This window comes from Nelusetta ayraudi, unplaced genomic scaffold (genome assembly GCF_046127955.1).
Source record: "Nelusetta ayraudi isolate G7.1 ecotype Tasmania unplaced genomic scaffold, CSIRO-AGI_Nayr_v1 ptg000011l, whole genome shotgun sequence".
Taxonomy (NCBI): domain Eukaryota; kingdom Metazoa; phylum Chordata; class Actinopteri; order Tetraodontiformes; family Monacanthidae; genus Nelusetta; species Nelusetta ayraudi.
In genome coordinates, this window is record NW_027466061.1 from 28354443 (window position 1) to 28378775 (window position 24333).

At 48.0% G+C, this 24333-nt stretch overlaps 1 protein-coding gene across 1 annotated transcript in view; it reads left to right on the forward strand.

Moving 5' to 3' along the window:
- Positions 1–4503: 4503 nt before the first annotated feature.
- LOC142885707 (polypeptide N-acetylgalactosaminyltransferase 10-like) overlaps positions 4504–24333 on the forward strand; it is a 44490-nt gene continuing 24660 nt past the window's right edge. Inside the window, exon 1 of the mRNA XM_076022436.1 lies at positions 4504–4803. Coding sequence (XP_075878551.1) covers positions 4645–4803 — 159 coding nt within the window. The 5' untranslated portion in view covers positions 4504–4644. The remainder of the gene's footprint in view (positions 4804–24333) is intronic.

A 24333-nucleotide genomic window follows, 5' to 3' on the forward strand; every position in this document is an offset into this window, starting at 1 on the left:
ATTAAAACCAAGTCTGCCTCGTTTGCGGCGGCTCCAATCGATCCAAGCTAGCCGGGGAGTCAACACGGGTTTTTAATCAAGTGGCCCAGATTGTTTTATACAAAATGGGGGGGAAAGTACCAGAAGCTGGCCTAAAGCACCGGATTAAATGACTCTTGAGTCAGTTGATGCCTTTATGTGGTGAGTTTCCTCAAACCTGCCTCAGGTGGTTTCACTTACACAACAGTGAACTGCTCCTTTACTCAGTTTCGGTTTAAAGTTTGGAGTTTTTCCTTGTTTTTTTTTTGCTTTTTGTCTAAAGTCAATTACAGGAAAACAAAACCAAATGCATGAGAGACAGAAAGAGCGCTTCAGGCTGCAATAATCAGGGACTCACTACAGGACTCGTGGAAATCACTGACAATGATCCAAAAACATTTTTCCTGCCTTTTTTCGTCACTGCTGTCGACGTTTCCCACAGGTGGGCTGCTGCTTTGATTCAATCAGGTATCAGAGGCAGGTGTCAGGCCACACAGAGCGCACAGACCCTCCTCCCTGAGGATGCGCGATGGACAAAAGGAAACAAATCCACAGAGTGCGTGGTTGGAAAGTCAGCGAGACGAGTAGACGTCTGTCCATTTGTTCCAGAGCAGCAGCGGGAGCCGGCCCGGCAGGACAAAAGCGGCACAGTGTTTTCATTCATGCGGGCAGCACGAGGAAGACGTGGAGGCTGCCAGATGGAGCGGATCGACGGTCATTCTTTTTCCTTGTGTGTGTGTGTGTGTGTGATTAAATTCCCCTACCCCCCTATTCTGGCAGACAGAGGCGGTGTTACAGAAGGAAACAGTACAAGCGATGATGTTCCGCAGCCGCTACGTCAACCTTTACATCATGATGATACCAGTGAAAGGAAAGGAAAGGAAACTGCCTGCAAGGGCTGTTACACACGCGCCACGCGACTCGACAATCTAAAACTGCTCTGTGCAAATAAAAAAATGGCTCTGTGCACCTGTTCTTGTGTTTTTTTGTTTGTTTGTTTGTTTTTTTTGGAAGGTTGTGTGCACCGTCTACCAGCAGACCTGTCGCTGTATGGTGGCGTTGGCCTCTGATGATGCTTGAGGCTCAGGTCACTTGAACACTTGAACACTGCAATGCTGTGTAACATTTGGAGATTTCGAGAAGAAACAGTGACATCAAGGGGTTACATTTTAGATTACAGCACTAACCCCAACACCCCACACCCCCCTCCCGAGCTTGCCAGTGAACTGCATTGGCCTACGCACACAAACCCGGATACCTCATCCATGTTCTTCTTCATTGGTTTATTTGAGAACGCAAGTGTTCACCCAAAATACAGAACATGCTGTCAGGCGGCTGGACTGTCCTTCCTTTAAAATATGGCAGTGCAAGATGGCAGCTAACTGGGAGCAAGACCCTTGCACTATGTATAGTCTTATATTTGTAAATGAGAACCGCCCTATGGGCAGGAAAACCAAATTACTTTTATTGTACTGCAAGTATACACTTTTATTGATTCATGGGCAGTTGCCACAGTCTGCTAGTTTCTCCACTGTCAGTTTCCCACTACTTAGACCACACCTGCTCTCACTCAGCTAATCACCACACCTATAGCTCATCTACTACAATCAACCACAGTATATTGTATATACAGCAGCTCCACATGCACTCATTGCAAGATTGTTCTCTGTAGCACGCATGACTCCTCCTCAGCACTTTCTCACCGCTTGTCCGGCCAGCGCCGACCCATATTGTTCCTGACCTGCGTTTGCTGTCTCCCCCTCGGTGAACCTGCCAGCCTTCTGTCCCTGACTTTGAGAATCTGCCTTTCGTCCACCAGTCTCCGAACCTTGCCTGTTCCTGACCAGCCATGGCCGGCTGACTCCCGAGTTATCAGACCGCTTTCCATCCCTGACCACAAGCCTGTGGCCCCTCCTGGCTCTCGTCTGCCGGTTCCAGCTCCACCAGCTGGGACAACTAACCACGGTTCTGGCCCAGAGGAGAGATCCAGGTCCCTGGTCCACTGGAGTTGTATGGTTAGCTCTGAGCGAGCAAGCCTTCTACACATTCCAAACATCTGCCAGCGCAAACCAATAAAACTCTGTAAAAACTGTAGCACGTGGGTTTCTGCCCTGAGCCTGACAGTAGTATATTAAACTTTTAACAATAAAAAAAATCAGGTCGATTTTACACAATGTACCTTTAATGTGGCAGTCTTTTTAAACTGCCCAATCCTCCAATGCCCCTTCTGTCAATGCCACACCTCCACCCCAGCATCCACCTGCAGGGTCCAAGGTTATGTGTGTATCCAAATCTGTTAACCAATGAAGGGGTCCATTATGTGTGTTTCTCTTCACTCCCCAAAAAGTCCTAGACCTAAAGCTAACCTGCTGCAGGGAGTGAAAAGGTCGAAGCCACGTAATGTGTGTTTGCTGCTGCAAAAAACATTTGAATGTGATTTGTCTGTATGAAATCTCTGGAATTTGCTGTATTAATCCAATATAGTAAACACTTTAATACACGTTTGAAGTGACAAATTCTGCTCTGTCAATGATGCACTTTGAGGTCCCCCCCCCCCCGAGTAGAAATTCTTGTTACAGGCCAAAATCCTGGGCCCGAACTCTTTTATTTATTGCTTCAACGCTTGTCCAACTCTTATTAGTCGAACTGTGCTAGTAACACACACACGAGAACCTACAATGGGGTTCAACCGGAGTGAATCTGACTAACATGCTGTGCTTTGTGCTCACTGTGTCTTTCTATTCGCCTGTTTTCTTCTTCTTCTTCTTCTTCTTCTTCTTCTTCTTCTTCTTCTTCCTCTTCTTGTCCTTCTTCTTCTTCTTCTTCTTCTTCTTCTTCTTCTTCTTCTTCTTCTCCACTCACGAGCTCGATGCTTCTTTTGTGTCGGCTCGCTCCCCCGTCTTGCCTCACATTGATTTTCTTTCCAAGTGTTTTCTAAATCCATAACTCTGGCGGGTTGCTTGCAGAGACACAGAAGCAGCCGTGAGATGTGCGGTGCTACGTGGGCAGCAGGTAGAATGCTGAGAGGGAAGAAAGCCGTTAGGTGGGCACGTATCACGATGAAGTGCAAAAAGTCTGTCTGCATGTGTCGTTTTCGTTCTGGAAGACCAAACTGAACCTGGACCGGTTTGCGTTCGCAGTTCCAGGGCCCATCCCAGAGTGAAATAACCACCGCCTTTAAAACTCACACGAGGAGATGAAAGGGAGGAACGGTGGCATGACACGACACTTGATGGGACTGGCGTTTACTGTAAAACCCAAACATTTTACAAATGTGCTCGCGCAGAAAGAGCTGTCACATGCTTTGAAGTCCTGGGGATTTTGATCACGGTGACAAATCCGACATGGAGGCAGGCGTCCATGTGCCCCAAGGATTTTCCAGCACATTGTTTGGCTCCCCTGTGCCAAGCTCTGCGGGGAAATGAAATGAAAAACATAACATGAAGTGTCTCAACGAGGTGCTGCTCGCATCTGCTCGTGGTGGGATCCCAAAGTCTCCACATAAGTGTGTGTGTGTGTGCATATATATGTGTATATATATATATATATATATATATATATATATATATATATATATATACATATATATATATATACATATATATATATCCATACATACATACATATATATATACACACAGGAATAATCGATGCTGGATAATGGATTTTTGGTTTGTCCCCATTATACCATCATATTTTATCTCTGCTTTGTTTGAAATGGGTGTGTTTTGGACCCAATTGCAGCACAGCTGACACACAGGTTAAGTTGAAAAGTTTCTTTAATCAGGAATCAGGCAGATATCAGGAATCAGGCTGGACATCAAGAATCAGGCAGAGCAGGCGGGTCAAAGGCAGGCAAGGTAGATAACAGTCTTCCGTCTTAAATGCAGGAAGGTAAATAACAATGTGGCAGGGAATCAGTGGCATGCAGGGTTGTTGTTTTTTTTATACATAAGCAGTCAGATCAAAGCACGCAAGCAGAATGGAGACTCTTTGCTGACGGAAGGGTTCGGAAAAGAATAAAGTGGGGAAAAAGAATGTCCAAACTGTGACATTGTTAGGTAAAAAAAACAAACAAAAAAAAAAAAACTCACAATAGCATGGGTGGTGTATTTCTAAGGGTGTTTTGTGAGTTTATGCTTGGATGCTTTGATCACAAATTACTCCACCATTATAACGTGTATATTACAAACTAAAAGTTTTATCACCGGCAACTCATCCTGCACTCGACGTTGCCCCAGCTGTCGTTGAGTGAAGGCAGGTACCACGTATAGATGTGTTGTTGTTGTTGTTGTTGTTGTTGTCAAACGGGAATTTATTGGTCGTCAGTCACAGCGGCGACTCGGGTACACAGCTGACCGTCCCAATCCGTGCTCCCTTCACACAGGTGGACAGCACAGTGAGTGGACGCCGCCGGATCATCCGGAGCGTCCAACCTCAAACCAACTTCACCTCCGGCGAGCTCCCCCTGGCGGCGGCGCTCGCTGCCGTGCACTCAGCGTCAGAGCGCCGGGGCTTGTCCGTCCCCCACAGTCACAGTGAAAGTTGCCACCGCATCGAAGAGCGGGCGTTCCGGACGCGCCAGCTTCCGACGGCCGCTGATTCACACGCCTGCTCCGCGGCGACATGAGGCGCAAGCAGAAGCGGCTGCTGCAGTTGGCCGGGCTGCTCATCGTGGCCCTGCTCTTCCTCCCTAACGTCGGACTGTGGTCGCTGTATCGGGACCGAATGTTCGACAACTCGCCGGACTCAGCGGACGCTCCGGGCGGCATCCCCCTCATTCAGGTAGGGACTCGGCCGCGGAGACTGCCCCGGCGACTCGTCTGTCGGCCGACCGGCAGCGAAGCGGCGACGGCGGCGTCTGTTGTTCGCTTCAGCGTCGCAGCGGAGGCGGACTGCTGGCGGTTCGCCTGGCGCGCAGACGCGGCGTGCTTGCGAACATCGAAAACATTCCCATGCTATGCGCGCTCCGGCGGTGTGCGCGTGTTCGTGTTTGTGCGTGACGTGACAGACAAAATGGACCCCCCCTCATCCTTCTCCCCTCTCCCAATCACCCCCGGCACCGTGGGAGCGCCGCTCGACCGTGTAGTCACGCCGACCCGGACCTTCCGGGACAGCCACGTAGTAGCAGCTGACGCCGCCGCTGGAGCGTTGCGCTAAAGTTGAACTTCAGGAAGTTGTCAACTAACAGAAGGAGGGGCGGGGTTCACGCGCTTGACGAGGCGGCGTAGCATAAGTTCCGGTCCCGATCACGCGTCACATCCTGGAGACGCGCGTTTATCAGCAAAGTTGTCAAAGTGTGTGTGTGTGTGTGTGGGTGTGTGTGGGGTGGGGTGGGGGGTGTCACCAATTGGTAGCATATGATGTTAGCATATGTGGCTACCAACTGGTTTGCTAGTTTCACCACCCATTTTATATATATTAACTTTTGCTATCGCGCAGATGTATTATCTATTTAAGCAAATTATTATTAGGTGTGTTGTGGTGCGTTGGTATGTTTCATACAAAGTTTTTTTTAATCTTGATATATGACCAGCTATTTCAAACATTCAATATTTATTTTGAAACCCATTTCATATTGTCGGTGGTACTGCCTCGTTGTTGAGCATAAACACACTGTATTGTTGTGGTTATCATTGTAATATAAACAAGAAAGCAGTGTGTCAGTATTAATTGACACACAAGCTAACATGTCAATTGAACACGGGGGTCAGCAAAGGCAGCGTCAGGTGGTAGTTGAGATGACATCAAGAGATTCTGATAAAACATGCCACTGAGCAACAAAAATATTATCAAACTTGATTGTTCTTCGATTAAAGGTTATATTTGGATATTAGCCATCGCTGTTGGGAAAGCTGTTATGCTTTCATTATCAACACAACATAAGGTTGTGTTTAAAAAGTGACAGGCAAGTGTTATAAAAGCTAAACATATTTCTCAGACAATAGCTGCTCCACTAATTCAAATGAGTCAAATCTGCTGAATGGGGCGTCCTGTGTGTGTCTGTGTGTGTGCGGATAGACCTGGTCGACTTGCCAGGCTGGACTGATTGTGCAGATGTAGTGAAGAAGGTTTAGCTTTGGTGGTGAAGCTGTAAGAACTCTTGTAAACAATTATTCCCTTTATCAGTTCATCATCTCTCTGTCTGTAAATGTTGACAAATCCCCTCTGTGACATTTCGGAACGCCTGGTTTTTATCAGCCACTGTGGCTAATTTGTGGCTCCAGAATGGTTTGGGAGCGATTAAAAAAAAAAAAAAACAGCTTATTCCAGTCAGATCTCCTCCTCCCTGGATTTGCTCTGCTCCGCTCAAGTTTGGACTGGATATTTTGTATGACAACAGACATTATAAATGGGATTAAAGCCTGTCCTTAGGGCCGAGAAAAGCTTGTTACACTTTAGCAAACTGTGCGATAGCAGCTGTCAACCTTCACAACAGTTTGATAAGAGACAGACGGGCCAGGGTTGGAGGAACCAGGCCGAGTTTCCTGAATCTGGGAGAAGCTGTTTTTTTGTTTTGTTTTTTTAATGGGGGGTTTCACAAAAACAGAAAGATTGTTTCTTTTTCTTTTTTGTTGTTTGTTTAGGACATTCTATTCTTACTCATTCCCACGAAGCCAAAAGTATGTCATTACTGCTAAAGGTTAGGAGGCCCGCTCTGCCGCTAGCCTCTGACACACCTTGTCCTGTTGTTACTGCATTCTGTCAGTAATTTAGTGCTTACGTGACTTTGCTGTGCAATACGCAGCTTCTGGCCATTATCCTGATTTCTGACATCGTGTGTGTGTGTACACACACACATACACATATATATGTATGTATGTATGTATGTATGTATGTATGTATGTATATGTACATATATATATATATGTATGTATGTATGTATGTATATATGTATATGTATATATGTGTGTGTGTGTGTGTGTGTGTGTGTGTGTGTGTGTGTGTGTGTGTGTTTGTGTGTGTGTGTGTGTGTGTGTGTATACACGGCCTGATGCACGCAGTTTAGCGTCTATCTTTTTTCTTGTCCCTGCCTCCCACATAAAACACGTCACTGCGTTGCTGATGGACACACTCAGGTGTGGCGACAAGCTCAGCACTTCCCCAGCGTGTCTCCCTCTGACGGCTCGACCCTCTGCACCGCTCGTATCTCACAGCTTTTGCCTTTCGCTCTGGCGAGCACGGCTGCTCCCTCTCGCCGTGACAGTGACAGAGAGGCGATTTCGCACTTCCCTCCCCACCGTCTCCTGCCGTGGACGCCTGTTGAACAGGACCTGTCTGGGCCTCCACCTGCCTACTCCGCCGGCTCAGGGTTAAGTGGAGGTTAGGCGGGACGAGATCCGCGAGCGGAATTAAAATCAGGCCTCGTCTAGCCTGGCTTGCCGCCGCCGCCCACTGCGCTGATGGAAATTGTTGCATGTCTGCAGAAAAAAAGCCCGCAGACCTGTGCGAATGCCTGAGCACTTACCATTCTAGTGCTGAAGCTGAGGCGGCAGAGAAGGCTTGAAGAAGAGGAGGATCTCACCTCGTCTGGTTCCCACCATGCACCGCTCAAACCCCGCTTGTACAGCATGGTTGCGGCCCATTCGATTCGTTTGGCGAATGCCATAAGAGTCCAACCTCTTGAATTTACTTTTGCGTTAGAGATGGAGCATGTGCAGTCGTCTGACTTTCCCATAATGCCTCTAACTCATGCATCAGAAGGTATCAGCCAATCAGAACAAGCCAAGGCACAACACGCAGGAAGCCATGACATAATGTTTGTATAAACTTTTCTATTTCTATCCTTTACATTTTTTTTTTAGAAAGATGAAAAGTCCAAGACTTAAAACAAACCAAATATAAAGATTTATTATAAACTGAACAGATCTGTCACCAGACCCCGTCTGACAGTGAAAGTCACTTTCGAGACTCCCTTAAGAATGCTAATATCTTCTCAAACCCTGGACACCTGCGAGCCAGCAGTAGATGTGGAGCCCAGGTTGGAATCAGCAGGATCCTGGCAGTCAAGAGCACGTCAGCACCTTGTTGTTAAATTCCTCTTTTCCTCCACTCTTCATCCTCTTCCCCCTCCTTCTTCACCTCCTCCTCAGTTTATCTCAGCTGGAGGAGCAGGAAGCTGTTTGTCACACTGCCTTGTTCAGGACAGTAGTTTGGACGCCTGTTGGTCCCACAATCGGCGTTAAATCTTCATTAGAATCAAGATCTGAGATTTTATTATTACTTTTGAATTCCCGGCTGCTCGCTGCGTTCGTCGGCGCCGCTGGTCACCTGACACACTGCCGGACCTCATGAGTCTTCATACTGTCACGCGTCGACGACGCCCCCTTAACTAGATGTCATCGGTCGGCAGAAGAGTGCAGGAAGATGAAGTGTTTCCCTGGAGGTGGACTTGGTGGAGAGTCACGGCCGAGTCTCGGCGACACGTCTTTGTCGCCGCTGGCTTCGTTTACGAGCCGCCGCTCCATTCATCACCGGGACCTTGCGCGTTGCTCGCCCCTGACACAGTCCCTGACTCGCTCTCTCTTGCCCTCTCTGACACATACACCCTTCTGCAGAGTTCTTTTCAAGCCGGCAGAAGGTCAGTCAGCCAGCCAGTCAACAGTGGTCTGGGAGTCCTATTGATGAGCGGAGCTCAAAGTGAACTGCGTCCAACATATCAGGATGGAGATGGGATCCCATCGGAAGGACGCAGCGGCGGGAGCGGCTCGCGGGGCAAATTATTAGTCGCCCGTACTCCCTCACCCCCCCAGGGCCAGGGTCTGATTGCCAATTCCCCAGTCGTCCCGTCCTGTGGCTGCTGATGTATCGCTGCTCGACAGACACCGTGCTAATCTGACCCTCATTGTCCTCCCGTCGCTCCCCGAGGTCCTGAAAAAACAATCAAGGTCTGACATCTGTCCTTTTGAACAAAGACCAGCACACGCTGGATGCCTCGTTCACTGGGTGCATAGCCACGTTTTGGAAGTGGAGGAAGAAGAAGGTGAGACGCTTTCGTGTGCGTCAAAATCATCGGGCTGAACAAGTTATTTTACATTGGGCCTGAAACTTTGACACTATTTTTGTACTTGGAGTGTTTTCCAAAAGTTGTTGACGTGCAGCTAATCGCTACGTCAACACGACTGCGGTGCGAGGCTGTTTGACCCGCAGCTGTCCCCCATGTTTCCTTTGCTGCCTCCATTTGTGGTAAACACTAAAGCTGTATCAGGGTTTAGCCTGTGGTGGGGCGAAAAAAGGAAACTCTCCTTTCTGCTCAGCCGACAGCTGGTGGGGGGGAGAGAAAAAGGGGGATGATGTTCAACCCCCGGAGCGTCGGGAACCTCCAGGCGGCTCCTGCGGGAAGACAAGGTGTGAAATGCGACGAGCCAAAAACCGAAGCTGTGACGTGTTTGGAGGCTCAGGCTCGCTAGCTCGCTTTAGCGTGTACACGGCGTAGGACGGGAAAGATATGCCAGCTCCCTTTTTCTTTTTTTTCTTCTCTGTCTCTCTCCCTCTCTCTCTCCGTCCCTCCTGGAATTCTCAGAGTCATTTTCAGGCTGAATTTCCCCGTCGACAGACGATGGGATTGGTGGCCCGTCGCAATTAAGGGGAACGCTGTGGAGTCGGAATCCTGCGAGGTTAAGAGCAATTAGTGGATGCGAGCGGGATTAAGACAATCGGTCACGGTTCATGCTAGCGGTTGTGCGAGTTCATTAGAGGCGATTACGCAGCGACTGTGCTCTTCACTCTCCACCTCCTGTTGGCTTTCAAACAGGTCTCGACCCCTGAAGGCCAAGTGATGATGGTGAAGGGTGAATGACTGAGGGTGGCTCGAGAATCCAGAGGATGCGCAGCAACGTCATTTCTTCTCTTTTATAAGCCAGGGATTTAAAGGCGTTTGTCGTGTCTCATCGTCACTTTGTATGTTATACGACGTGAAGCCAGGCAGAGAAAATTAGAAGCAGCTGGAATTAAAGACGGAGCCAGTGGTTGAGGGAACCAGCTGATGGTTCAGTCAACCGTTTGCATGCATGGTTAGCCCTCTGTTTGAAGGTTCCTGCTAAATTGGAGGCTTTGGCAGACATCCTGCGTATTTTCAAAGGGTCGGAAACAAGGTGGGATCAAAAGGGCGGAGCCAGACCTCTCTGGGGGTGTGGTCATGCTGGATCGCAATATTTTCTCGTGTTGTACTGCCGATCTGCGTGTTCGTTTAATGAAGAGTCTCAGGAGAAGAATGCCAATTTATCTATTTGCATCTATTTCATTTTATGTCTTTAGTCAACAAATTAATTCAGGATACAAAAATACAGAGCTCAACCCTAAAATAACAATGTTTTGTCAGGGCCTGAAGTCTGACTCCTATCTATCCCTTGACCCAGTACTTTAATACATAATATAAACATGCAAACGTGTTTCAATGTTGTCCTCCTCTGACTGGCTGCCTGGTCTCCGGACCCCAGCCTCATTGAATGATGCTGCAGCCATTGTTCCCAGTTTCCGGTTAATGTTAGTGAGAAGAAGCAAGTCCTTATTTGGCAGGGAGCCAAATATTTCCCCTGTTGGTATTTACCTGCAGGCACAACTTCCTATAAGAAAATTCAGAGGTCGTTATGTTCCAATGCTCATGACCACTGTGCTGTGATCAATCTGCTGTAACCAATTTCGTCAGTAACTTCATGAGAGTCACAAAGTCAATTCTTGTCCAGCCCCGGGTCACCTTAGGGAAGGGGTCACTGTTTTATGAGGCGTTGCTTCCTTTGTCCTTCCTGAGATCTTGCATGACTTCAGCAAGCAGCTGCCCAGCGTGTCATCCAAACAATGCCTTTGCTTTATGCATAGGTCAGCTGAATGGTTTAAACATTTCTATATTAGTAATTATATTATTATGAACAAGGATCTAAACCAGGGGTCACCAACGTGGTGCCCGCGGTCACCAGGTAGACCCCAGGGACCTCATGAGTTAGTAGCCCGCAGACCCGTTCGAAAAATTGCACAGCTCGTTGAGCTGCGTCTAAAATTTAATTTTATCCAACCTTGTTAAGTCATTTTTGATAATTATTGAGAACTCGTGAGCTTGATAAGTGTCTTCACATAGAAGAGTATCATTAATAATAATATATAACTCTGAGAGTTTGTTATTTCAGGAGAGTCTAGCAAACTGGTAGCCCTTCATACAGCTCAGGACCCATGAAGTAGCTCTCAGTGCCAAAAAGGTCGGTGACCCCTGGTCTAAACTAATTATATTGTTAAGCATAAGCAGCTAAATTAAACATAATATTACCTTCAGTCACCAGCCTGGGAGAAGCACCTGATTCCAGTGGGGTTTTTTTACATCACGAAGGGGCTGATTTTCAGAACTGTCTTGTGATGTCAGGATGGACTTTTTTCCTCATTTGTCAATTGACTGCATCTTTTTTTTTTAAATTGTCGTGGAAATAACTTACACACTATTTGCTGATGATTAAAATGAATTACATTGTGCTTCTGTTGGTCTGAGGCTGCGATAGTGACGTCTCGTTACTTTTCGTCTTCACTTTTTCTTTTGTCTTTTTTCAAAGAAGGTTCATGATTATCAGGTTATGGTGGAGGAAAAAAAAAAGTGAGATTTGGGTCAGAGTGAGATTATTAGGCGACACAATACGTTCTGCTGCTCTGGGATTGGACGATAAGGACTAGCCGTCAGCGATGGCACCTGACTTGGCGGGCTGCTAGTCTGGGAAAAGTCTTTTTCTTTTTTCCTTTCCCCCCCCTTTTTTTTAACCTCTAATGTGCTAAGCCTCTCGAAACAAGTGTGTGTGTGTGTGTGTGTGTGTGTGTGTGTGTGTGTGTGTGTGTGTGTGTGTGGGAGGTGGTGGGGCCAAGGGATGAAAGTCATTTGCAAAGACAAGCGGGGTTGCCGCTCGCTGGCGAGTTAAGTCGGCGCTCTTTATCACTCTGGGGGGGGGGGATGGGAGCGACGGTGGGTGGGGGTGCGGCGGGGGAGTTGGGGGGGGTAAAGGGGGGGGGTAGTTGGGGCCCAGGAGAGCGGCTGAAAGAGGCGTCTGTCGGCGACGAGCGTTTCCTCCACCGGCGACTGCACAGGCTGCTCAGTATGCCTGTCAGGGATTGGTTGGCCCAGATCAGCGCGAGCAGCCAAACGAGGGAACAGGTGCAGCAGGCGGCCGGCGGACATGGAGCCTCGACTCAGCCTTTTAATTACAGCCGGCCGGGTGATGGAGACGTCTCCGCTGGTGACGCCGCCTCCCAGGATGCCAATTTAACAAACCAGCTCTCTGCCCGACTGCCTCGCAGAGACGACTGATGACTGTGTGGTTGTATATTTATTATTTATTTATTCATTCATTCATTCATTTCATTTCATTATTTCCACCCTGCTCGCCACGGGCCAGTGTTGGGTCACAGTGAGCCGGGGTCAGGTGTGGGCTGTGGATTCTGGGCCCCCGGCCAGGTTTTCTGGAAGCGCCGTGTTTATAACATATGCAGCCTGTGAAGCACGTGCACGTGCACTGCAGCTGCACATTGACATTTGTAATGTATAGTAATACATATATATATTTATATTTGAGATGAGATGATAGAATTAATTATTCTTATACGTTTACAAAATGACTGCAGGCTTTACAGGTGCATCATCGTGACCACATGAGACTACATGAGATTATTTTTTTTCTGAGCTTAATGAATAATAACAACTTTCCTCTGTTGGCACTCTGATTTATTCCACTCTTTTGGAAGGCAGAAAGAAGCGCATTTGAATAATCTTATAATTTCACTGCTGCGGGTTTTTATTGACTTTATTGGATGCCGCAAGGCACCTTCACAGTTCCGTCCGTCTGTCCGTCTGCTGCGGGGCTGTTGTGAGGCTGCTGCGGGTCACCTCAGAATTTCAGGTTTCCATCGCAAATCCAGTCCGAACAACTGATCTTAATTTGTCGTCTTCATTCTTTGTTGCTTTATACGCAAATCCACCAATCATAGGCAGCAACTCAATGCATGAAGACAGCAGCGCTGGGCCGTTTGACCAATAGTTTATGTCATGGTATTTTTCAAATGTCCGTCCGTTTCACTATGTGGAGATATATTTTCACCCCCGTGGATGACTGGGTGTGAGCCACATTTTCTAATGATTTAGAGCAGTAGCTGCAGTGAACTGGCCTGTTTTAGTGTCACGAGGAGTGAATATTGTAGAAAAACTACAACATTGCACATTGTTATTAGTGCTGGTTTAAATCATCATAGCATTCATGATGTCGATCCACCGTTTACTTTCTTCGTCACTGACAGTCCCTCACTGACAAACGCGCCTTTCTGCGGCATCTGACTCGGCAGTTCTTTTGCGGCGACGTCACCCGCCATCGTGGAAGATGCACTCCGAGTCGCAGATCTTAATTTCACAACGTGAAACAAGTAACAAGTGTTTTTTCGGTTGAGGCGGCACAGCGAGTCCGTCGCGTTGCGGCCCGCGGCTGCAACTTCCGACATTTGCAGAGGAGTCGTTGTTTGCACAACATCGTTTATTTTATTTTTTCCACACCGCAGACTCGCCTCCTGTCATGTTCTGCTCCTGCTCGCTCTGCAACGTCAGTTTCCAAAATTTTTCACTGTTTTTAAGTATTTCTGTCTTGGTCATCACTGTCATGAGCATTTTGTGCAACTACAAAATGGTCCCTTCTCCAATACTGCCGTATCTGGAAATTCATATAATAAAAAATTAAACACCAGAGCAGCAACACCAAAGGTCAAAGGTCAGACCTCTCCTGCTGTTTTCCTCTTGCTAAGTGCCCTGGAGCCAGTGAAGTTCTGGTTCTTGTCTACGTACCTTCGGCAGCGACGAGTTTATCTTCTCTCTCCCTCCACTGGTGTGAGACTCGTGTGTGCGTCTCTGCAGCTTCTCTTCTCTTCTCGGGGGGGGGGGCATTTAACGGCTGCTGGCTCCCTGCAAATCAGATGGAAAGCCCTGCCCGCTGTGTGCGTGTGGGCGTGCGTGCGTGCAGAGAGACAAAGCAGCACCGTCTCCATAAAGACACGACAGTAAAGATCAGGCGATAAGAGCCAGGAGAAAATAATAATAGGAGCAGCCGTGGCAGTTTAATCAGCTCGGCATCGCTGGAGAGACGGAAGTACGGACCATTTAACCCCCGAGGCGTTTCTCTCCTGACAGCCTCCAAACACAGCGGCTGCTCCTGCAGCAGCAGCAGCAGCAGCAGCAGCAGCAGCAGCAGCAGCAGCCCATTGGCTGCATCCACATTTTTTTTTAGACAGCGCTTTTTGGAGTACAAATAAATGCGGAAATTGAGTTGTGAATAAAAAGTTAAAGTTGCTGTTCAAGTGAGACACTTGTGGCTGCTGCTGCTGCTGCTGCTGCTGCCTCTGTGTTTGTTCAGGTGTCTGTAGATGTCAGGAAGGGTTTGCAAGTCCCACTGTCTCGCTTGAGGTAGCAAAATCTGGCTCTTGCAAAAATATCCAGGCCCCTCTGAAGTCTGCAGGTGAGAATAATAAACCCATCCTTGATTTTCATCTGGCTGCTCTGCTCCTCAGAAGATGCTCTGAGGTTCTCTGATCCAGAAACCAGCCTCATCTCCTGTCCATGTCTGCCGGTCTGCTGTGTCGTCCTCAAATCTCTGTTCATTCAAACATCCATGTTCCTGTCATGTTCGTCAGGCTCGACTGGCGGGGCCACTGCCACTGTGTGGCGGCGGAGGAAGGTTTGAACGGAGGCAGACGCTCTCTTCCCCTCGTCTGAAAGCACTTTTTTCCCGCCGCACCGCCTCCTCCTCTTCATCTTCCTCCTCCTCCAGTGTTCCTCTTTCCGCCCCTGAATGGAGCGTGGCCGTGTTCGCCCGGCAGCAGCTGATGTCACTGTTTGCATTTACCGGGATCTGATCGTTTCAGTCACACGAGTGCTGGCTGGCAGCGTCGCTTACGCCCGCCGCCGCTGCCCAGGATTATAATCGGCTGTTTCCTTCTCTCTCTCTCTCTCTCTCTCTCTCGCTCTCTCCTAAATGTTTTTGGATTGTTGTTTTTTTTGAGAAGTTTCATATATGGTCAGTTTCAAAAAATACCGTTTTCCTGTAAATGGGGCCTAAGTGGCACCATGTGAGTCCAGCTGGTTCACCCCAAGGTGCTGGTGGGTCGCTGCGGGATGTCAATAAGTGTCCATGGAAACCTCTGAACCAGTCCCCTTGAGAAAAATGCAATTATGTGATTGCATTTGAACTCACTCAGCCAAGGTCTACCTATTTATGGCAGGGGCATATTTTCTTTTCAAAAGAACCTGCACTTTTACCACATAAATCACAGATTTCAGCACAAATAATTCACAAAAATATGTCCGGCTTACGTGATTTTATAATACCCAGAAAGTTGATGATAAATGTTGTGTTGATGTCACACGAGCAAGTTTGCTTTGGGAATGGGTTACAAGGTGTGCTACATGACAGTAGAAGCCAGTTATGATCTATTTTCTATTGTTATTATTATTTGTCACATAATGTCTGAAATAAAACAAGCCAGAACTCTGTGATATGGCTTGATTATAATAGGAAGGCATCAGGAATGACTGTGTAGATAATAATCTAGTAGCCCACTGAGCACGGGATGTTGGGGGCAGACTGAGACATGATCAAGACTCGAGAGTATCGAGATCGAGACAAGACCAAGACTGTATGTATGTAAGAAATATCACAACACAACAAAACAAGTAACCAGTATCTTTTTTGATCCAAGCTAGCTTCTACATAAATGGAACAGCATCGTACAATTGAAAAATAAATTAACTACGAATAATTTACCTGAAAATGATGGCATGCCAAGCGTGAAGAAGAGGCGTAAAAAACTTTAATCTGTGCACTCAACACTAAAAATATACCCCTCTCACTCATGGTAGTGAAAGGCCTCAAAGATTTGCATGCCTCTAGAGAGGCGGTGCTTCAGCAAAAGCTTTCTTTTCTGTTGTTATCCATCCAAGCAGTCTTGGCTGATTCTCGACCGGTCTTGATCAACAATCCTGAGTCCTCCCAGTCCAAGACCAGTGGAAATGCCTCTGAGTCCGAGACGACAACTACAACTCTCCTTTCATGTTCCCGAAATTCCTGAAATTTCATCCCTTACATTTGCATAAATACGGAATATAAATACTCCATCGCAAGAAAACGTCTTTTAAAGCTAAGACGTGTGTGCATAATCAAGGATTTTTTTTCCTTTTCCTCCTGTCAGGCCTCTCTCCAGGTGAAGTAATGGAATGCAGCCTCGCCGAGGCCGTGCTGTGCGTTAACGCCGTGTTGTTCTGTTAGCGACCCGCCCCGGCGAGCAGCGTCGCTCCGGCACGCTCTGTTTCACATCGTGGTCCCGCGCAGGACGGTTGTGATTCTTGAACAGCGGGGTGTCGCCGGGGCGGTGCGTCTGCCGCCGTGGCTCTGGCAGACGTCGATGTTGATGATCGGCTTGCGGAGGATGGTGCAGCGCTGCTACGCTGAGCGGGCGCCGGGCCTCCAGCTCTGAGAAGCGGCAGGGTTGAGGGATGTGGTTGGCAGCAGGATTAGGGTCAGCGAGGAGACGGCTGATTGGCTGACGGTTATGTAAGCCACATCTGTCCTGCAACTCACCCCTCCTCCGCCTCCTCCTCCTCCTCTTCGTCCCCCCCCCCCCCCACCCCCGATGGCACCCGGCCTTTCCCGCTGCATGCAGCCAAGAGTCGGAAGCAGACGGAGGAAGACGCTCGTGGCGTTTTTTTCAATTTTTTCAACCTTTCTGGCAATGAGTCAGGTTGCAGCTCTGTGTTTTAATATATGCAGGTATCTACACGTTTTGGGTCTGCATTATGTCGACAGAATTTGCAATTCTGCTTTGTAGTTTATGCTAAATCAGGATTTTAGTTCTAGTTAGTTTTTTTCTGTTTGCATTGGCTGGTTCAACATACCAGTGGTTTGGAGGGAGGTGGCGGACGGCACAGGTGAGGTTCATTGTGTCTTCATAAGATAAATATGATTATTAACAATTTCCTTTATAACGGACACATGACTATTTTGAGACGTTATTTTCGTGCCTTGACATGTTCTTCTGAAGAGGACAGAAGCTACCATTGAAACGGGTGAAGGTACGAACATAACATCTCAAAATTGTCACGTGTCTGGCATAAAATAAAAAGGCCAATAATTGTTCACACAAAAATCGATCCAATACTCACCTTGGTATTGATACAATCAATATTTACATCGATTTACCAGCCCTAATTGGCACTGGGTGGAATTCTTTCCCTCCATGCAAAAAGAGCCACCATTGACATTATGGTGTGCGAGAACTGGTTTTAAAAAAAAAATTGGGTGAACTCCCCCTCAAAGGGGTAAAGCTGTTCCTTTGATTTAGCAAAATCTCAACATTTTCTGCTTCTGTTTGTTTTATTCGGCCTGACTTGGTAATAAAAAAAATAAAAAAAAAGGCCTGAAGGATGCTCCTGCTGTTTCCCTGCAGGCTAGGCAGAGTCTGTAGCTCCGCCCCCTCCTCCAGCTGCAGGTCGATCTAACTTCCCTTTTAATCTACTCTCGGCGTACAAACGCGTTTCCCTTGACCTCTCGTAAAGTGCGTCGACAGGGGCCGTCCGAGAAATAATTACTGCGGCGCTCAAGGATTCGTGTGCCGTTTCCATTCGAGCGCGGGGGGGGTGGGGGCGTGACCCTGGAGTGGCCCTGAAGGACGGCGGCACCGTGTTGCTCCACCTTGGAAGCGAGGAGTGGCCTGTGCCGGCGTTAGGAGGCCGGCGGGCCGCCGCTCGGCCGTTTATTGGACCTCCGCAGGATTGTGCTGCCTCCTCGCCGTCAGGAATGATAATAAAGAGCTTATTTGAACAGCACTCTGCTCTGATGGGTTTGGATGGGAGCCAGTGGGAGCCCTGATCGTGGCGGCGGCGGCGGCGGAGCTGTAAATTGCCAGCCGAGCCGCTCACACATCCATCACACGGCCTCTCCTGTCTGCTTCGACAGGCTCCCATTGGCTCTCCTGTGTCATGTTGCAGGAGATACTTTTAGCCAGAGAGCAGATGCTCAGTCACACACGTGCGTGTGCGCGCACACACACACACACCAGCAAGACGTTCCCTTTCCCCCATTTGCTGCATAGTTTGTGATTCAACAAAATTGATTTTCTACCTTCAAACGATTTTGGGTTTTCAAAAGCACGTGTTTTCTTACGATGGGTTGATTTGTAAAACCACCAGTTGACACGGCGCCCCCCGCAGGCCTGGAGCTCCGGCGTAAAAAAAACTTCCTGGCCGGTTTCTTGTCCGGTTCCGTGGCACTGGATCAAGGCGGCAGGGCTTTTTTTTCTCCTCGAACAAAATACAAGTCAGTGAATTGTAAGAGTGACTTTCTTTTTCTTTGTGAGTACAGGAGGAAGCGAGTGTAGAAAATGGATGAAAGGATTGGAATGATGGTGGGATTAAAGTTTGGGAGCCAAAACAATAAGACTTTAGTCTTAAAGGATGTTATCCTTATGTAATAGGTATATATCCTTATTAATATGAGTTCTAAAGTTAAGATAATCCAGGTTCAATTGTTTTGCCCAATTATATTTCATGTTGAATATAATTTATCATGGACGGCAACAACATGTAGACACAAACTGTCGGTTTAAATGGTATATTGCTGACTGTTAAACTAGAGTTTAGTTGTGAGGCTTGTTTTTGGAGTCAACTGAAAACAAAAATAAACCCAGATTTGCTGGGGTTTTTTTCTTTTGTTTTTTCAGAATAAACATTCACACAAAGTGTCCAAATGGTAAAATTGCCAGTTTTTCCTCTTATTATATATTTTTTTAAATACTCCTCTGTGTGCCAAGCAGCCAGTTTGAGTTTGGGGCCAGTTTAGTTTTTTCGCCCAGTGAAGGCAGAGAGACACGGCCATCTGTCGCTGCCTTTGTCCAGTCGCCTGCCTGGTTCCTCTGGTGGCTCGGTAATGACTCCCATCACTGAGCTCCTCCTCCAGGGAGGTTCTCACTGCCTCGCACTCCACCTGGAAGTGCCTCGCCTTCGGCTGGGCGGAGGGCAGCCAGGCTGGACCTCAGGGGCGGAGCCAATAGTTCACAAAGATGAAACACTCCCTTATTTATTTATCTGTTGAATTGAAGTTTTTCCCTGCACGGAATCAAACCCACAGCAGCCGATGGCGCCGGCCATGCGTTACCTTTTATTTAAATTCTCAGAACCTCTGCTTTTTGCTCCATTGGCCTCAGGTTCACCTGTTTATTTCTCATCCCCTGATCTTTTCTGGGGGCCTTTGCATTTAAATTCAGTTAATTTCTGAACGCTGTGCAGAAGAGACGCAGAAATACGACGCGGGCCTCGATCCTTTGGGCCCAGTTTTCACGAAGACGGCTTTCACTGTAGATCAGCCTTATTTTCTTTTTTCTTCATACAAGTAAGTAAGGATGTCACCTGCTTGACAGTTTCGACTGTGAATCCAGTCTTCCTCAGAAGTGTCACCCGACGTGCTGCTGACGCATCATTTAACAACTGGCCGACTCGACGGACCTATCAGAGCCCGTCGAGTCGTGAAGAAGTGAATCTATGCGAGAGGGTGTACGCTGGTAAATGCTAAAATCATTTTTGGCTTTGTGTCTACACTAAGATCCAAACTGCACAGAGACAGTCGCCCTGTGCAGCTTAGTGTGAATAGCTTTCGATTTTTTAAATTTTTTTAATTTATTTTTTTTTAAGATTTTTGGTTTTCCCAGTCTCCATTTTCAGTTGTTTGCCTTGAGTCCCAACAAAAGTCCCTGTCAGTTTCCCGCAGTTACAAAGCTAATCTGGTCTTAGCCAAGACTGATCATTAACTAAAACCCACATAGAAAGAATGAAGCGTCCCGCAAAGGATTTCAACAACTTGTGCGTGTGTGTGCATGCATGTGTGCATGTGTGCACGTGTGTGCACGTGTGTGCACGTGTCAATAGCAGCGCTTATCGTAGTGTGCATGTTGGTAAACAATGTCGCAATGTACTGCCTCTCCCACAAAGAGAAGCAGATGAAGGCCGTAAAGGAACGGAAAGAGAAGGCCGAGAGCGCGGCCAAGCTGGCGGAGGCAGCGGAGAAGAGGTGCCTAAATATCGCACACAGTCTGCAATCCTGTGGACTAAAAAATAATTGCCTTATAATTGCAGGCACGCCCATTGCAGTCATGGGCAAAGTGTTGCGGTTAGTCTTAGGAAATCTGGTCACCCGCACTTCACTCAACCCTGCAGTGCCACTTCCAGGTAGCGGCCTTACAGCACCACACAAGGCAAGGCATGCACACTGCTGCGTTTTCAGTCGACGCTGACATTTTTTGGATGCAACTTAGTTCGTATAAAACTTTTTCTTTGTCTTGAAAGTGGTTCAGAGATTGGTCGGTTTCCTGGTGTGCACAAGGCGTGAAACCACCTGATTACAGTGACGCTGCTCTCAGACGCTCTGCCTCAGGCTGTTGTTTTGACTCCGCCGTCCTGAAGTTGCTTCAGGTGTGGTTCCGGGTGGAGTCGGGCTGCGGGTGGCGCGACTCACCTTTGTTAGCCTTGTCAGAGGTGTCGGCAGTCTGGTCTTCCAGGTGGAGGCCCTGCCGTTCTGTCAGCTGTGTTTAGGAGTTACTGGAAGAAACCGCAGCTGACTTGCTGACTGTCTGTCAGCCAGCAAAACAACGGTGCTGTTGCAGCCTGCCACTGCAGTCGTTGAGGCACCTGGTGCCTCATCATCTTTTTACTTAGCAAGCAGTTTATGGGCGTCTCGGCTGAGTGGAACAACGCTTTTGGACTCTGGATGGAAAAACAGAATAAAATGAATGTAAAGATCTTGTTTTTCTTTGATTTTTTTTTTTTTAGCCACCAACTTCATTTTCACGTTCATACTGCAGGCGAATCTGATTCAAATCAGATTCCTTCTCAAATTCGATTTTCAGGGCTGACTGTCCACACTGTTTTTAGCAAGTGTCTAAATGGGATGTGGCTCTCTTCAGACTGGGCCACATTATTGACCCATCTGACAGGTTGCTGTAGCAACAACTTTGGAATGGAGGCGTTGTCCAGTGTAGTGTGTAGTGTGTGACGTCATATGATTGCGACAGCGGCACTTGTCGCCATACATGCCCTGGAGCTTGGCTTGAATGGAGCTCCCCACACACTGATGAGCCAATGAGTGTCCTCCTCTGTCCAGGGACTGCTGTTTGCTACTTCTTCTGTGTGCTCCATTACGTTACAGCTCTGCACCTGGAATGGCGCTCTCTGGTGGCGCATTGGGTCTTGCGTTGCGTGGAGTGACGTCACGGACAGTCAAAACCGATCGGTGTGTTTGGAGGTGTTCACACTGATACACATCTGTCCAAATGCAATTTGAAACCACCTCCGTTTTGCAAAGATCGGATTTTACATAATTTGACTGTTCAGACTACAAAAGAGCCATCCGGGTTCAATCTGGATGGGTTAAAACTTGGATTTTGGCTGGCAGTCTGAACGAGGCTTAATTGGACTCACAGAAACACACATAGGATGGGAATAGTGTTGAGAAGCTGTGTCCCAGTGAAGCTAAAGGGCTCTTCTAACTGCTGCGGAATTCACAAGAGAATCATGAGGAATATTGTAAGAATGGAGGTTTGTTTGGTTAACGAGCGAAGAAAACAAAAAGACGCAGAAAAAGCAAGACCACCGGCCCTGCTGCTGCTTTCTACACAATGCAGTCGCCTGCTCTCTCTCTCGCTCCCTCTCTCTCTCGCTCTCTCTCCGCCTCGGGCCTTCATCCCGGCCCGAAGATTTTTTAGGCGGTCAGTCAGCTGGCGAAGAAAATCAATTTGTTAAAGGAAGGAAGAGTGAGAGATCCCTGGTGCCGCTTCTGTTTTTCTGCTTCCTTTCAGCAGCGAACCCCCTTAGTGTGATCATTCACGGACGGCGGCGATATTACCTGGCCGCCGCTGGAAATATGAGAGCGCTCCACACAACAATTGCCTTGGCTCAATTGCTCAGACGTCGGCAGGAGCCGCAGCAGCGGCTGAACGCAACACCTGTGCCGAGGCTGGCCGGGAGTGCAGGAGGCCGGTAGGCTGATAACAGTGTGTGGGCAATCAGGGGGGTGGAGGGAGGTGGAGGTGGAGTTGCCGCAGCGTGCATTCACTCGGCACACACAGCTGCCCGGGCCGCCAGCCCCGCCCCCTGCAGGCTGCACGCATAATCTGCCGGCGGGCAGATTAACAGCGGTGGCGGCGGGGAAATCGAGGTTAGGCAGTCCAGCGGTTCAGGGAGGCTCGGCTGTAATCTGCAAATAAATCCCTCCATCCAGGTCAGCGGCTGGAGCGGCCCGTGGACCAATGAGAGGCCGGCAGGCATCATCCATGTCCTTGTTCATCGTTGACGGTCGCAGCGTCCTCGTCCACCACGGCCAGACTGAGCCGCTCGTCTTTGGAATATACATGAATGTTTGTATCCATCCATCCATTTTATCCATTCCAATATATTGCAATATCTGCAAACTCCACACTGAAAGGCTCCCATGACCTTCTGACTGTGAGGTGACGTTGCTAACCACAGTGCAACCATGTGGCCCCTGAAGTTTTTGTATATTCTATGTATTTTACACTGAGTTGTTCAGGTCTCGGGCGTTAAAATAATGTGCTTGTGGCCGATTGGCTGAGTTTAAACCTGCTGGCGTGTTCTGAGCTGTAGAACGAAGGCAGACAAAAACAAAATCAGCATTTATTTCTTTAAAATGATTTTCCCCCCCGATGTTCAGCTCTCCCCTGTAGCTTCCTGTCGACAACTCTTTGGTTTCTGCAGCTGGTCTGAGTCGACGGGTTTCTCCATTTTTATCTTTTTTTTTTCCTCTCCTGGTGCTCTCGGCCCACCCGGCCGTGTGTGAGGTGTGTGTGTGTGGGTGTGAATCTGTCTGCCTGGTTTACTTTTCCCACGTTACCACGTGCGGCCTGAGAAACGTTGAACGTAATCCGTCTTGAGCCACGGCTTTCTTTGTTCGCCCGCTGATTTCTGCCTTTTACAAAAAGGGTATAAAAAAAACCAAACATGCATCTTCTCCATTTAAGCCTCTTAAAGGAGGGAGGATGCGTGATGCGGCCGATGGGTCCCTCTTATGTGGAATCCCATCCGGCTCGTCAGCCTCTCACATCCATAACTAAACAGCAGGTGGCGTCGGTTGAGTCTCCTTTCAGCCGCAAAAACATCCCGAATTAGCGCGAGTGGAGTGGACGTTAGCGCCGCCGGCTCCCTCCTCCCTCCTCCCTCCTCCGCCTCCCCCTCGACTCGGCCCATCATGTGATCGCCTCTCCCATCTGTTCCTCGAAATGACGCCTACCTCCCCACCACCAGACCCCACTCCCACCCCGCCTCTCGTGGCTGTCAGTCTCGGTTACTTTCAGCCGCCCACGTTCGCCGACTTTGGCTGAGCTGAACACGAGGGAACGTCGAGGGGGGAACAGAGAACAGAGGCGGCGGTGGAGGTTCTCTCTCTCTCTCTCTCTCTCTCTCTCTCTCTCTCTCTCTCTCTCTCTGCGTTTTATCACTTCAGGTTCTTCGATATTGGCGCAGGTGTCGCTGTCAAACGGAGAAAAAAGTTGCAAAAAAGTTTTCTCCTTTTTTTTGGCTCCACATGTAAGGAATAAGAGTTATGCGCCTGTCAATCAAACCCTTTACACCCACTTCCTCGGGAACAGGGGACTGTTTTTTTGAGTTTTTTTTTTTTTTTTTTTTTTTTTTTACGCCCTTCAATTGTTGAGACGCTTTGTTTCTCCTTGAGGTAGAAAATTTGCACAGAGGGGAGAAGTCTTTCAGGGGAGGCTCCAAATGCAATATTATTTTATTTTCATTTTTTTTGCAAATTTCCCACTGTCTGCAGCCATCACAAGATAAAAGGTGAGCTCCACCTGCTGGTGAAACCGACAGGATAGAGTGAGTGAAAACAGCTGCTATTGGATATTATTTAAAGGACTCAACAGTTATTGCATATGACTCAAATAAACAAAAACGTCTACTTTCTGAGTGATATTTGTTCAAATCTGCCATTATACTGCCAGTTTCTTTTACTTATTTCATTTTTTAAACTACATGCTTTCTGTATTTTATAAACCAAAAGAAAAGACACATTTTGCCAGATTTTTATTTTTATTTTTTTTTATAGTCAGGCAGGATCATAAAATGACACGTGGCCCCGTGGCTGCGGTTAAACGCACCACTTAAAGCCTCCATTAAGTTTAATGAGGAAGAAGCTGCCAGGTGACGGCGCCCACGTCCCCTTCGCAGCTCCATCACTTCCTCCTCGTTTGTGTTGCCGGGGTCGCCTTTGTTTGTTTCTAACAGGCGGCGATGGGCGTGGAAGA